General features: G+C 48.9%; 1 protein-coding gene across 1 annotated transcript in view; it reads right to left on the bottom strand.

Annotated features, from left to right (window-relative positions):
* LOC132320047 (hydrocephalus-inducing protein homolog) overlaps positions 1–7,444 on the bottom strand; it is a 144,128-nt gene extending 136,684 nt beyond the window's left edge. The window contains exons 1-4 of the mRNA XM_059832150.1: positions 7,325–7,444; positions 6,055–6,180; positions 4,040–4,159; positions 486–620 (exon numbers count right to left, since the gene is read on the bottom strand). Of these exons, the coding sequence (XP_059688133.1) occupies positions 486–620; positions 4,040–4,159; positions 6,055–6,180; positions 7,325–7,444 (501 nt within the window). The remainder of the gene's footprint in view (positions 1–485; positions 621–4,039; positions 4,160–6,054; positions 6,181–7,324) is intronic.
* Between the last annotated feature and the right edge of the window lie 7,165 nt (positions 7,445–14,609).

Below are 14,609 nucleotides of genomic sequence, written 5' to 3'. Positions count from 1 at the left end.
GTCACTACTGTGTCCAACGTGATATACATTAAGGTGACTGCAGTTTTCAAAGGTGGTGGTCCTCACTCTGATCAGGCTTACTTTGGGTCCCCCAAATAACACGTCACTTTTAAACAGACCTTTGTATTTATAATTAGTGGAGCAAACCCATAATTATGCAGCAATGGACAGATACTAGAAACCAACACCTTGAGAGGCTGCCCCACCACAGACAGTAGACTCTCTTATCCCTGAAGCCAATACACATTACGTTAAATGTGCCCGCGCTGAAGGATAAAAACAGTCTGAAACACACAAGAGCCTCCAGCCTGTGAGAGCATAATCTTCACCATGGGCAAAGAGTTTCCCCCAGTTCTAGATCCAGTGCAACCCCACCAAAACCAGGACAGTTCCACAAAACCCACACCAGATGCCCTGGTCTGAATCCGGCCCTGCAGGTGCAGCTTCCCCTGAAGGCACCAACCTCTTGGCACCTCCACTCTCACCTTGTTCTCCTCAGGGGTGAAAAGGATGCGGAAAGTGGAACGCATGCCAGGTGCTACCTTACGGTACACATCCCTGGGGCCGATCAACTTGAAATAAGGTGAGCTCTCCAGGACGACCTTCACCAGACGAGGAACCTGCAGGAAAGACATGAAACTATGACTTTGCCAGTTGTGGAAACACGAGGAGAAGAGACCTAGCCATGCCCTGGTGACATCCTGCCTCAACCACCTTTCCAAAGCACTTTTACCTCTCGAGGTACATACACATAATACACAAGGGTGGACCTGAATCCCTGCTGCTGGGGGAAAATAGCTCCAGGCCAGAGGCAGTAGGGCAATGCCCTGCTGTGAAGGAAGTGTCAAGCAGATAAGACACCAGCAGCATGGCAATACGATACCAGAATCAAGTCATCCACATAGTCAACAAACCCAGAGAACCTGCTTGCTTCTGCCTGCGCACATCCATGCCATCGCACCTCTAAAGGGGGAATGTATTATCTGAAGGCAAAACAGGACGTGTTATACTGGGGCAAGGAAGAAATTCACTTCTAACATACTGGGTTTGAGCAGGGCAGTCAAGCTGCGATGCTACAGAGTCATGCAGGCAGACCAACAAGAGAAGGAGACCACAGACATTGTGGCCTTGCTGGGAATAAAAGCAAGCTGAGGAGCAAAAGGAGGAACATAGGAAAACAAAGGGACAGCCCCAGAAACAAGGAGATGGCTAAGAGAATTTAAAGGGGGCTGTAGAGAAGCAAGGAAGAAGCATGATACTCTACAAGGAAAGGCTGATGCAGAAGATCAGAGCAGTCAACTTACCACAATAATGGCAAGCCAGACGACCCCCCAGGCTGTGCCTATCAATTATGGGCTTCAAAGGCATTTTCTGCCCTGAGATACATGACCAGCACTGACTCACACTGTGGTTTCATTACTAAAAGCCAATCTCAGCTCTCTGGAGGCTCTTGCTGCCTGCTGATTGTAGCCAGGCAGCTGCCAGTGCAGGCAAGGCAGATCTCTGGGCATTCCTCCCCACACCCGCGAGTCCCTGCAGGCACCCTGCTGCAAGTTTCTGCCCTCTGGGATGCCACAAACACAGAGACTGCACACAGGCATTTTCTAGCACACGGATATCAACCCCTGAGCACCAAATCTCATCTCAGAAAGTCTAAAACAAGTGATTTTGACTGACAGGCAGCTTCACGGGGAAACAACTAACCCACATGAGGCTTGGCAAAAGTGGACATTCATTCTGCACCACCCACCCGAGCCTGATAACCCACGGCCCAGGCAGTCCTGAACCCTCCAAACACCCTTTGCTCCCAGCAATCCCCTGGGGCAGCGAGCTCCCAGAGCCAATTTCACACTGCAGACAAACATTTGGGTCACCAAGTCCCTTGGGAGATGAGTTAAGACCTTCAGCAAAAGCCACCCAGAAGACGTGAGGAGCAGCCTGAAGACAGAAAAGCACTTGTACAAAACACAGGTACAAACAGGAAGTATGTAGCAAAGCACTTCTGTATTTGAATGATTACAGAGCCTCTCTTTGGAATACACTTTGCTGTCAGCTGGATTTTGATGGAGCAGACAGCACCAGGCTACCATGCAGTATAAGTCAGTATGACTCAGAAGAATCTGCGAAACTGGTGAGAAAACTGAGACAGAGCACATGTTGCTTTTCTCTAGGACATTATCAAAAGCCAACAAAATTAAAATATGATAACCTCTCTTAGGACTATCATCTCTAACTTTGTGTACTTAAATATGCCAAGGATTTTCCTTAGAGCCGATCTTACTTTCACACCAGCACTATCCAATGGTTGAGGTCTTACTAGCTTCAAAACTAATTCATTTCGGGAAAAAATCAACAGTTCACACATTGCCTCCTCTTTACAGGGCATACAAATCCCAAGGTGCAGCTGTACAAGTTTATTATTTTTTACTGGGAAAGGCAGAAATGTTGATGCAGATCTTCTTTTCCACTTGAGGAAGCATGAATAGAGCAAATTAACTGTTTGCCTGTTGGCTGGTACTTGGCAAAGACAAACATTTGAAGTGCCAAATGGATAACGGAGCAGCTGAAGCCAAAACACTTAGTGGGAATGAAGCAGAGCCATAGGGAAAGAGAAACGGAGGCACACTTTAATCAGGAAAGGATACCTACAGCAAAGAGTGCCCAGAATCACTGTGGACCACACAAGTGGTATCCCTGGGGCATGGGCATCCACGCTGCATCTTTCCAATATCCCCGAGCTGAACGCCAGACCAGGAATGGCGCAGCACTCTCCAGGAATAACTGAGGGACCACGCCTGCATCCTCCCTTGCCAAAGGGTCTCCTTTTCAACCGTGTCCCTGTCAAAACCTGTCATCTCCAAATATACTTTGACTTCTCTTGCTGTTCCTCCACCTGCCACATGCCCCAACAGCGCTTTTTTGTCCACCTGTTTGTTTCCCCCAACAGGGAGATTTGGAGAGGTGGTTAATTCACCCGCTCTCGTGCACACTTCCATCTTCCCATCCTGCCGCCCTCCTCTCAGGGATACGTCTTACTCTTCAGTACAGAAGACTGTCTTTAATTACACCTTTCTTTTTCTGACCCTTCTCTGCTGCCAGCACACTTACTGCTAGGTGTCAAGAGAAACCCTTGCCTGTACAATGTTCTCTCCCAGAGCACCTTCTAACTCAGCTCCTTTCCTCGCTCCTCTCTTTTCCCACCAGCTTGCTCTTGGCACATGCCTCACTCCAGCAAATATCTCCCCTGCTGAAATTCAAAAGGTCTCAATTCTCCTCTTTACAGTGGAACAAAATTGCTGACGTTTTTCAACTTTTCCCTTCTCAACTTCCTTGGGAAATCTCAAAACAATCACAATTTTTTCAAGGAAAGGTGGAGACCTTCAAGAGCATGTTACTGTGGATGGGCTGTGGTTCTCCAAAGGGAAAGCAGAGAGCCACGTTGCCTTAGAAAAACCTGGGCAGAACTGAATTAAACTTACCAGGAGCCTAAAGTGGCCCCTAAAGGCCTCCCACTGCTCCTGCTAAATCAGTCCGCTTCCACTGCTGTTTCAAAACGCCCTTTCTGGAGTGCTAACACCACTAATTGTAACTTATTCCAACATAAAGCGGAGAAGACTCAACCCCTGTGCTCTGACAGTGAGCTGCAGAGGCAGCTAAACAGGTTGTGAGAGGCAGAGATGCCCTGCCAGAAACCAAGGTTAACCAAGGAGCCACCAGAACGTGATACACACTCGAGGTAAAGCATGAGGGCAGATACGGACTGTACAGCCCTTGACATTCCCCTCAGTCCGGGGCTTTCGAGAGGAAGGATGCTGACTAGAAAAGCTCCTTTGGGCTAGATACCACCAACGCATGGCCAAAATCAGGGGGAGAATCTCCAGCATGGGAAGATTTCCACCAGCTCGCAAAATAAAGGTGTTGAGACATTTGATTCTGACGTGCTGCGCTGCAGCAGATAACTTGCTATGCTGTATACCACGTGAATTACACTGCTCTCCTCTTCCAGCACAGCGTTAAACCTCCACGTCCCAGCACTTACCTTGTCGGTGTTCCTCAGAATCAGCGGCGCTTCATAGACCTCGCAGGGGACGTAGCTCTGAAACACCACCTCTGATGGAAAAGGCTGAAACAAGCTCTGGTCCAGGTCAACTGAGGAGAACTGGAGATGCAAGAGAGAGCAGTGAGAGGTTCAGCTGCTGGGAAGAAGATTCATGAATGAGATTCCTACATTGATCTCCCGTGAAGTACAGTCTCTTGGTGACTATGTCTGCCCAGCTCACACTAGGGAAACAGGAGCTCACCCACCTGTGTTCTGAGCTCAGCAAAAGTTTCTGGGCCACGCTGAGCGGGCTCAAGCTAAGAAGCTCTTTTGGGAGGTGTTTCTCCAGGTTTCCTTCTCCAAAATGCAAGGCAGCGCTTACCTCCAGCAGAGCCCTGTGCTAACGGGGTCACACAGCTCCAGAGCACTTACTGAAAGAGCCATGAGCGCTCATGGAGCAAGCGAAACCCAAGAATTTACGTGAGACTCCGTGGGAAACCATTTCGGGATGATCTTTACTCTGAGACAGAGAGACCACGTCCCACACATCCCCAGATATCATTTTTTGATACAGAGCCTAGAAATCCGTAAGAAGAGAACAGTACCAGAGGAGGTAAGGCCAACAAGAAAGTAACAGTAGTTAGGAAAAAGACATGTGAGGTGAACATTGGATGGTGATAAGGTTCAGCTCTTTTCTCAGCATTACTGGGCAACTTGAGTAAGACTGGACTTGAGATCTCCTTTTGCCATGAGCTTTAAAAGGGATGCTTTATTGTATTCTATTATTGCTCTTAATTAACACCACTGCAGAAGCATGGCTGAAAACATACACAAACAGCAAATGCTTACAGAGCAGAGGCATTATTTTGAGGAAATTCCTCCCTGCTTTGTCTCCCCTCTTCCAGCTGCACTGTTCCCCCTCGAAAGACATGGGCAGGTCTCCACGTGTGGCTGCGGCACACTGCCAGTTATTTGTGCACTTGTCTGACGCATTCCCAACCTCCCGTGCTGTCTAGGGCAATCCTTAACCAATTCGTTACAGGTCTCTGGCTGGCAATTTTCCACTCAACAGCCTACCTCAGTAATCTACCCATTTGGACTGCGTGTTGTACTGAGCAGTCCTGTAAGAAAAGCAGCTTTAAAGTAAACGTTGATCCAGATAAAGCACCTCCACATCGCCTCTGCCCGGCGTGATTCCCCTGTATATCTGGCAGCCTGCAATTTCTAACACCCTGCAAGGGTCCCACACATTGTTCCAACCCAAAGCATTAATGCAATTGGTTTTGTTAAATCTTGAATAATTACCGTAGGCCCTCAGCTTTCAAAGGCCAATGCTGCCACCGTTGAGGGAGTCCGATGACCCCAAGCATTTGACAGCAACTGTACCGAAGCGAGATGCGACTATTTCAGCAGGAGGATGGAAAATGGCAAGCTCCTGCCCTGGTGCCCTGCCCCAGCCTTCCCCCAGTATCGGGCTTTAGCACTGGTAGCTAAATTCCAGCAACATCCACCAAGTTCAGCAGAGGTTATTCGTATTGGCTACTAAGCATATCAGGACTTCAATGTCTCACGGGGGAAAAATGTTTTACTTTTCCCCCAGCAGAAGGAACTCCACCACCACCAGCAGTTCACTAAGGTTGGAAAAGACCTGTAAGATCATCAAGTCCAACCATCAACCCAACACCACCATGCCCACTAAACCATGTCCCGCAGTGCCACGTCCACACGTTCCTTGAACACCTCCGGGGATGGTGACTCCACCACCTCCCTGGGCAGCCTCTTCCAATGCTTCACTGCTCTCTCCGGAAAGACATTTTTCCTAACAACCAACCTAAACCTCCCCTGGCGCAACTTGAGGTCATTTCTTCTTGTCCTATCGCTAGTCACTCGGGAGTTTGAAAGGACAACAGGACCTAGTCACCGAGGTATTCAGAGAAGCTGGAGGCAGGCCTGTCACAAGCACGCACCCTCTTCAAATGTCACCAACAGCAAGGAAAAGGGCAGGAAAAGGCTACCTTTTGATGGGAGGTTTCACTCATGTCTAGAAGCTGGATAATTCGGGGCCGCCTCATCTCCCGAGTGCTGGCCAGCCTCTGCTCCGTGGTGAGAGACATCTCCTTCACGAAGGCGGAGGGAGTCAGCTGAAATGCAAAACACCAGCAAGAGTTACACAGATGCCTTTCTTCAGAAAGGCTTTTCTTCTTCAACTGCCACTGATGAATAATTTGTGATCACAGCCACTAGGATAGTCCTGGAAGTCCCCTAAGTTACCTGCTGAAATATTTAACATCAGTAAATTAATGATACAGAGCGGAAGACACACGCTCTAACCAAGTGGCTCTGCCCCGCCATTAGCTTCTCCTTCATGATTTCATGTGACATGTTTGGGGATTTCTGCTCTTCGGGCATTTGTTTTCTCTTTAGTTTTGCTGCATTGAGCCAGTGACCTTTGAAGACAGTGGCGAGGAGTTATCAGAAATCCCCAAACTCTATCCTTGCACAATGCTCACAACCAACACGTGTGTGATGTCACAGCTGGGTGAGTCAGAGGAAAGCAGAAAAGCAGCGTTGTGCCAAGGCTGACGTGGAGAGGAATGGCTCCAAGTTTTAGTTATTTCTTTTTAATTAGCACTTGTTTTCTCTCTGTTCTGGCCTCACAGACCCCTCTGCAGAAGTACACAGAGATATCTCATTCACAGAGCCTGAGCACTAGGTCATCTCCAGTCAAGTGAGCTCCAGTCAGCAAAGGGGACGTCTGTGGATGGGAAGGAGGAATCGCCCTGACTCCACTGCTGTTTGCAGGGCTGGATCCGTGCTCCACACAGGATACGAGATACAATTACTGTTTTGCAACCTGTTCTGTCTGGGACCAGCCACGTCTTCAGGCAGAGCTCAAGCAGCCCACCACATGCCCGGCTGCCTGGAGGGCAGGTACAGTCAGAGCAGCACTGGCAAGTATGCCTACGTGACAGAAGATATTACTGCCCACACAAAGAGGATGGAACGAAGCACACACTCACGCTTCAGCTATGCCAGTGCAATGCCCAGGACATTCATTTAACTTGGCATCCAGGCAAGACTCTGGACCTTCCCCGAAGCAGCGCGCACTCCATTCCCCACTGCACCATGACAGCCACCTCCGGCAGAAGCCGGGCAGCAAAGCGATGGGGAGGTGGGGTCCAGCTTCACAGTGCTGCTAGACAACAGGAGGGGAAGGCGCAGGAGGGACACAGGGGGAGTTTCCAGCCTTAACACAGGTCCTGCCCAGCCACAGCAGGTACTTACAGTTACAGACTCCTCTGTCTCTCTGACTAGCTTTGGAAAATGAGGTGCTACCACTTTCCTCTGGAATCCACCAGCCATTTTGGAGGACCCCATGGACAGATGCATCTTGCCAGTGGCCATCTCTCAGCTCACCTGCAAGGAGCAACAACGGAACTTTGAAACTCTAGAATCCCATTCATGGCAGAGCCAGAGGACACACCCACGTCTCCAGGCTGCGGCATCCTTCCGAAGTGGAGAACTTAAGGCCTCCCCACCCTGTTCCGTGATTAGACCATATTTAAGTGGCACAGTCAACATTCATAGCAGTAAAACCCCAGAACAAACATTCCCTGAGCCAAAACAGCCTTTTGCTGTGGGTGCTGTCCCACGAGCCACAAACACACACCAGGGCCTGCTGCCATTTCTCACCTTCCCCCGCTTCCATTGCTTTTGGAATCCCATTTACTGGAATTATTAACCCAATCTCTAGTAGTAGCCAAACTGTCCTTTATTCCTCTTTACAAGTTTTCCGGGGGGAACAGAAGGAAGGGAAATGTCACTTAGCTGCTTCATTTTGCCAGGGCAGCTGACCTGATGTGACTGTGTGCCTGACCCTACTAAGTGCTCAGAGTACTATGAACAACCTTAAACCCAGGGATCGCTGCTGCCCCCAGCATTAATAAAATCAGACTACTTGCCGACTTTGCAAACCCAATGTCCACCCTTTGTGCAAGGAGCCTGGTGATGCTTCCAACTAATGGAGCGTAGAGTTCAATACTCTCATTAAGAACTATAGTTTCTCAAGGCTAATTTGGTTGGTTTAAGTTACAAAAATTATCCAGCAAATACGACTCCTTCCAGGCATGAAATTACCACACTGCCCAAGAACATTTCTCCATGGCGAATGAGGGCCCTCATTTTCACTTATTAACACCCAAACTTAAGGCTCCCTACAGGCATTAGAGGCTGTAACAGCAGAAATAAAAGCATGAAACCATTAAAGGAACATGAGCAATTAGCTCAAATAGAAATGCAAATATGTGACAGCCGGGCCACTGAAGAAATTATCCTAATGGCAGTTCTTCTCCAGCATCCTTATCCTACAAGTAGCAGGGGTTAACAGGTCCATGGGCTATTCTTCTTCCAACCACCAGCCTGCCGACCACCTCTCTCCGTCTGCGTCACACAAAGTGGGGGTGCAAGAAAGGGCAAGAAGAGACAACAACCCCAGAAAGTGGTCTCCAACACAAACAAAGAGAAACACGTACAGTATTTGCTAAGCACTACTTTGGAGTAGAAAGAATTTCCCCTCCCTTTCTGGCTAACTGGACCAAGGAACAGATAGGTTTGCCTGCTTCTTATTTTCTGGCACTTGAAAGGCCAGTGCTCTCAAACCCAGCTCTACTCTGACTTTTTTTTTCTTCATTCTGACATTATCTGACAAAAATCACAGCTCACATTCCCTCCTGCTTCCTTCTGTTCCACATCACCTTTTTTGTGTGGATGATGTCTTGCTGTATACAGCAAGTCATCATCTATACAAAGATGACCATTCCCTCCCCCTCAAGGTTTACCCTCATCCTGCAAGCAAGGCAATAACTTCATTCCGTTACTCCCCAAACAGCTACAGCATTGCACATGTTCATGGTACTGGGCCCTTTACAGTGTTAGGAAACAACAACGTTGCTGTCTCCTTTTGTTCTTGCAAGAAACATGAGACAGCACAGCACAGCACTATGGACATGAGGACATACTGTAGCAAGAGCTAGGATTTAAAGCTGGAAATAACTCTTTTTCCAAGACAGAAATCTAATGGGGATGATACAACATTAATCTGGATTTCCACGTTTTGTTATTAGGTCTTGAGAATAACTGGATTATTTGTTCCAATTTTCTGCCTGTAATTTCACGTTGCTTGAAATTAATCCCGTTCATCATGCCCACAATGCTTATTCCCAGAGGGCTTCCAACCTCCACAGCCCTGACCCCGTCTTACAGCTTCCCCTGCTCTCCACTGGGGCACTATCACAGCCCTGCGGCTCCACTTCCCTAGAGCCCGCGGGGATCAGCCTCCCAGATTCAGAGGAAAAGAGCAGAATTAAGGAATCAGCCACATCTCCCTGTAGGGGCAAGACAAAACAGCAACCACACCACAGCACGCCTCCAGCCCACCACCCCTGGCTGGTGGGGGGAGATCTCCATCTTCCCCACCTCAGACAGCTCTCTACCCATCCCGGAAACATAAGGAAGGGTTGCAATTCCCCCTCTGCTCCAGGCTCAGGGCACAGACAGCGCTGCCACCTCAGCTTTAGGTTCAGAGCACAAATGCCCTGAGCCTGGGCAGAGGAATCAGGACACAACAGCTAAGACCACCTAGAAAAGCAATGAAGAAATATGCCCAGGGCTGGGGTAGAAATTCCTGACGTGTCTCAGGAAACCAAGATGTATCGGAGCAGGGCACCAAGCTGAAGATCCCCAAGGACATCCAAGCTTCAGTCTCCTCCCCAAGGCTCCCTTTTACCCTGGTATCTACAGCTAAGCTAGAAGTGTCCACCATCGCTGCAAGTTGCACAACAATTTTCGAACCCATTAAAAAAACCTTTACCTCCCCAGACTTGCTCTTAGACCAGGTATGTAATTCAATCCTACTGAGTATCACATAGCTGCTGCATCCCTGCTGTTGGCCCTCCTGCCAACAAAACTGCCTCCTTCCTGCCCGCTGGCCAGACACTCCCTTAGGACAGGGAATTCACGCTTCTCCTGGAGGATTCACTTTGCGTAACGCCCACTCTTGCTTCATGAATCACCATGGGCTACTCGGTGGCTGTGGACAGCCTGGAGAGACAGGAGATGGCCAGGGAGCCATTGGTGTGACCATGCTCCCACCGGCGCAGCAATAACCGACACAGTGCCGGCAACTTCCAAGAACCCAGCGGAACCCCCAAGGCAACTGACAGGACTTGGGAATTGGGCTGCCCGGCGTCCCCTCTCCTCAGCTGCTACAGCCTTGCCAGGCAGAGCAGGAGGATTTTACCAGGACCTCAAGGAAGCAGAAGGTTCAGAGCTTGACATTAGCTAAAAGTATGCTCGTTTCTCTGCTGCTCAGCTCCCCCTGCTCTAACGTGGGGAGATACTGCACTGGGCAGTGCTCAAGGTGCTCTCAAAACAGCAGCATCTCATCCTGCAAGTAGCACGACAGGAAAGGGCCACTAACCCACTAAAGACTGGGGGTTTACCACCTTAACCAGTTCCACACCAAGGGAACAGATGCCTGTTCAAGCATTTGCGGCTTTGGGATTTCTTCAGCTCTAGGCTGGAGTGGAAACGATGCTTTCTGCCTTGAACTTTCTCAGCATCACAACTGGTCGACTCGGTCTCGTCTCTGGTGGTTTACAATGCCACTGAAATGCCTTCACAAAGTTATAGCCCTGCAACTCACTGCAGCCCATCCATTTCCTAAACATCTCACTCCGCAGTGAATGATTGCAGCAGTATTCTAAAGTACGCCTTAGAGCAGCATTTGTTCATGTTCCACAAGCTTCAGATCAATTAATTTAGACACTGCAGACTAGCTAATCATTTCTTTAAGGAGTAAAGAAAAAGTTTCCACGCTGACTTACAAAACAAGAACTCAATTTCTATTTTGCTCGCCCAGGAAGGACCCCAATCACATCAATACAAAAGACAGCAGGCAAATCAGTGTTGCCACAGCTCCGACAATGCCTTTGGGGGTGTCCTCTGTTGTTGCACCTGGTGAATACCCATCTGATGAGCTCGTTCCAATTCACTGTGCACACATATACACACACACCAGCCAGGGACACCCAACCTACAAGAGCATCTCAGCTGCCAGGGAGCTTCACGCATTTTCAGCACAGCAGATGCTATAAACAAAAGCTTCTCATGAGACTCTCGGCCACAGGCAAACCAAATCATCGCATCTGCTTGGCTGGGAACAAGAAATCCTTGGTCTGAAAACCACCATTCATTATTTGGGGGTTTACAATTCAGTTAAGGAGCATCTTAGCCCTGAAAACAAACTGGCTCTCCAGCCACCTAGCCTGTGGAAACTCGCTCCAAAACATCTCCCACTTGGTGTCCAGCCACCGATTGAATGGAAACTGGAGAGCTCAGGCAAAGAAACCTCAGATGTGACACCCTTGTGCGCTCAAGGCACCAAGACAGAAGTGCTGTAAGGAAAGGAACCTGCATGCTGGGTGATGCTTCCAATCTCAGAAGGCAGAACTTGGAGACAGATGTCAAGGTGAGACCCACCAAGTCCCTTGTGCTTGGCCGGAGATGCACTCACAGGGCTGCCACCTCGTGCTCCTTCCCACAGCTCCAGCACCTTACAAGCAACATTAGAGCCTCCCCTGCTCAGCACAGAAGCAACTCCTGCCTGCTGCAGGCAAAGAGCACACCTGCAGCCAGCTTTCATGCTCAGAGGACTTGCCAGAGAAGCCTTGGGTGCTTAGCAAGGGAAACCACTGGCCACAAAGCACCTTCATGGAGCTGCATGGCAGGAGTGACACGGAACCCATACAAGGCTTGCAAGCACCTCAGCACCCCAATGCCAAACCCGACGCTGGTACCTCGACCTGCTCCCATCAGCCTCAACAACCCTGCTCCCATGCTTGGCTGTGCTCCCGCTAGCAAACTCACCGTCTCTTTTTCCAGCCCAAACCTTCCTGCCCTCCCAGATAGACGGAGGGGGACAAAGCCATTCCTTAGTCCTGCTTGTCAGCGCAGACAAGGTCCCTGCCACATCTCCTAGCACTGCTGCGTGGAGAAATCAAGTGAGAAAAAGCCTGACCTCCAAGCTAGCAGCTAGGATGCTTGAGAGCTAAAGAAAAGCCTTGGCTGGGGGGCTCTGCCCCCTGCATCACAAAGTCTTTTACCTAACGACTATTTAACATGCAACACATGAGCAGTCTCCAGAGGGGAAAAAAAAATAAGAGACCAGGATCATCTTCAAAGTGAAGGAGGAAAAAGATTTGTTTCATGATGCGGGCTCACAGCTAGTATAGGCTCCCTGCCTCACGCCAGGCAGAAAAGGAGGGTCTGCACAGGACCGCTCTGCTCCCAGCTATTTTTGGCCCTGAGCTACATTAGGGGTGCAAAGAAGCACCTTCACCTTGTCTCTTCAGGGCAGCAACATTAACCTCTGAACACTCCCTGGCTCATGATATGGGCTAGGGTCATAAGGCCAAAGTGTCAGTAGGCACAAGGTAGGGCTTCACACAAGCTCAGTCGTGCCAGGACCTGGAAAATTCAGAAGGCTCAGCAGCACAAATACAGGCACAGAGGGGCCCTTCAGGGCCCCTGAGCTTGGCAAAAGCTGCGCTGAGGAAAAAGTTAATGTGAGCACTTAGATATGGCCCTAAAGCACCCAAAGCCCTTTGTGCATATGTCCAACAGCTTCCCTCAGTGAAATAAAACTGAACAGCTCTCTGATGACGCTGTGCTGAAAAAGACAGGAAATTAAGAATAAACAGCCAATTTCTTAATGGACATTAAGAAAAAAAATGGGAAGTTTCATGTAAAAGCACAGCTTCATGTCTATACAGATCCTGCGGCTGTCACTATGCCACGTGCCAGGGCTCTTATTTCAAGGGACTCCACGTCACTTGTGCTGAAGCAGCAGCACCAACCTCTGAGCTGGTCTGATACCAACCGATCGCCCTCCAAACTTAAAGGCTGGGGATGTATTGGCACGCTCTGCACTACAACACACTACACCCAGCTTTTCTTGTAGGAGCAGAGACTACTGGCTCAATCTTGTTTCAGTATACACAAAAAATCCTCTTTCTTCTTCCTTCTGCAAAGATAAACCATCTCTCTCTGGACTAATTGGTTAATTTCCCTTTCTATTACACTTTGCTGGAAGAGTGAGACAGGAGATCTGTTCAAAGTGAGTATCAGGATGCTATTGAACAATTTTGTTCGGCTACATCTTCTTGCCCTCTTCAGGCTTAAGTAGCAAGATCACATTTTGTGACTAGAAATCACCTGCTTAGCTATCATTACCATAGAAACAGCATCTCAAGGAAGCCAGGAAAGGAGAAGCACAATTTCCAGGACTAATCTCTTGTCCCTCCAGCCCACTGCTAAGTGGCTGAGTGCTTTCTAAATCCACTCTTGCTACCCAGGAAGCCTCATCCGTCACCTTTATAGTCCAGTGCCTCTGTATTTTATCACTTCGGTACTGTCATCCTGCAATTTATTACAAAAGCTCTACCGTAGCCAAGATAATTAATAGGAGCCTAGTGTTACACCTTCCTGTTATTTCTTTTAATAAACTTCAACTCTCAGCTGACAGCGAGCTGGACCAAGGGTCTGCTGGAGATTCCACAGCTCCACATGCTATAATTTACAACTGTGGCTCCTGCCTGAAATATCAACAGTACTATTGTCCCTTTCCCAACTGCCTCTCCCAGCACCTGATCTCTGCTCTCCTGGCTTTGCAACTTGCATCAACTCTCCCTTTTTATTTCCTCTTTTTCTGGCATCTGGACCACATTTCATTCCGGTTCGCAATACATCGGAGCTTCCACGCAGCTAGAGGCTTTGGAGTGGAAAAGCAGAAACCAAAGGACTACTAATGGATCCCCAGGTCAGGAGCAGACAGCCGTACGCGGGGTCAGAGCTGACTCTGCAATGGTGAATTCAGAGCAGCAGGTTCGCTAAGCAGTACCTCTCTTTAGTAGCTACTGTCAAGACCTCATCCAAAGTTCATGGAAATCATAGGAAGACTCCTATGGATATCAGATTGTTTCCCCATGTGATCCCTTACTCTGCAGCAAATGCTTGGACACGTCACATCCACTAGCCTGCTAAGGAGAGCTAAGATGAAAGCAACAATTCTGTACTCCCTGGGGGCTTAAAGCATATGAACCTCCGCTCTGCTGACATGCAATCATTTGTTAATCTACCATTTCACTGCACACCCAAGCTGGAACAAGGGGCACTGCCAGCATCCCGAAAAACCACCCTCCCTCCCTTTCTGAGCCATCTCTCAGCTTCCGCAGTATCCATTTGCAGTGCGCAGCACAGGCGGCACGATGTTCACATCCTGACCAGCTGCCTTCCCCAACCAGGACCCCGAGAGGTCAGGCATCAGCCGAGTTCTCGGACAAGCTCCTGTGAACCTCAAGCCAAGCCAAGTGTTTTAATCTCAATTTTCAAAACCTTCCAAGTGAAATACTTCTGCGTATTCACGCCCAGTTCTCAAACGAGTTTTAAGCTCTGGAAAAACATCAACATTAATTGAATTCAAAGATGCTAAACTGCAGACAGGTAAGCGGAG

The sequence above is a fragment of the Gavia stellata genome, chromosome 33 (genome assembly GCF_030936135.1).
Source record: "Gavia stellata isolate bGavSte3 chromosome 33, bGavSte3.hap2, whole genome shotgun sequence".
Lineage (NCBI taxonomy): Eukaryota > Metazoa > Chordata > Aves > Gaviiformes > Gaviidae > Gavia > Gavia stellata.
This window is presented reverse-complemented; position numbering and strand designations above follow the sequence as displayed.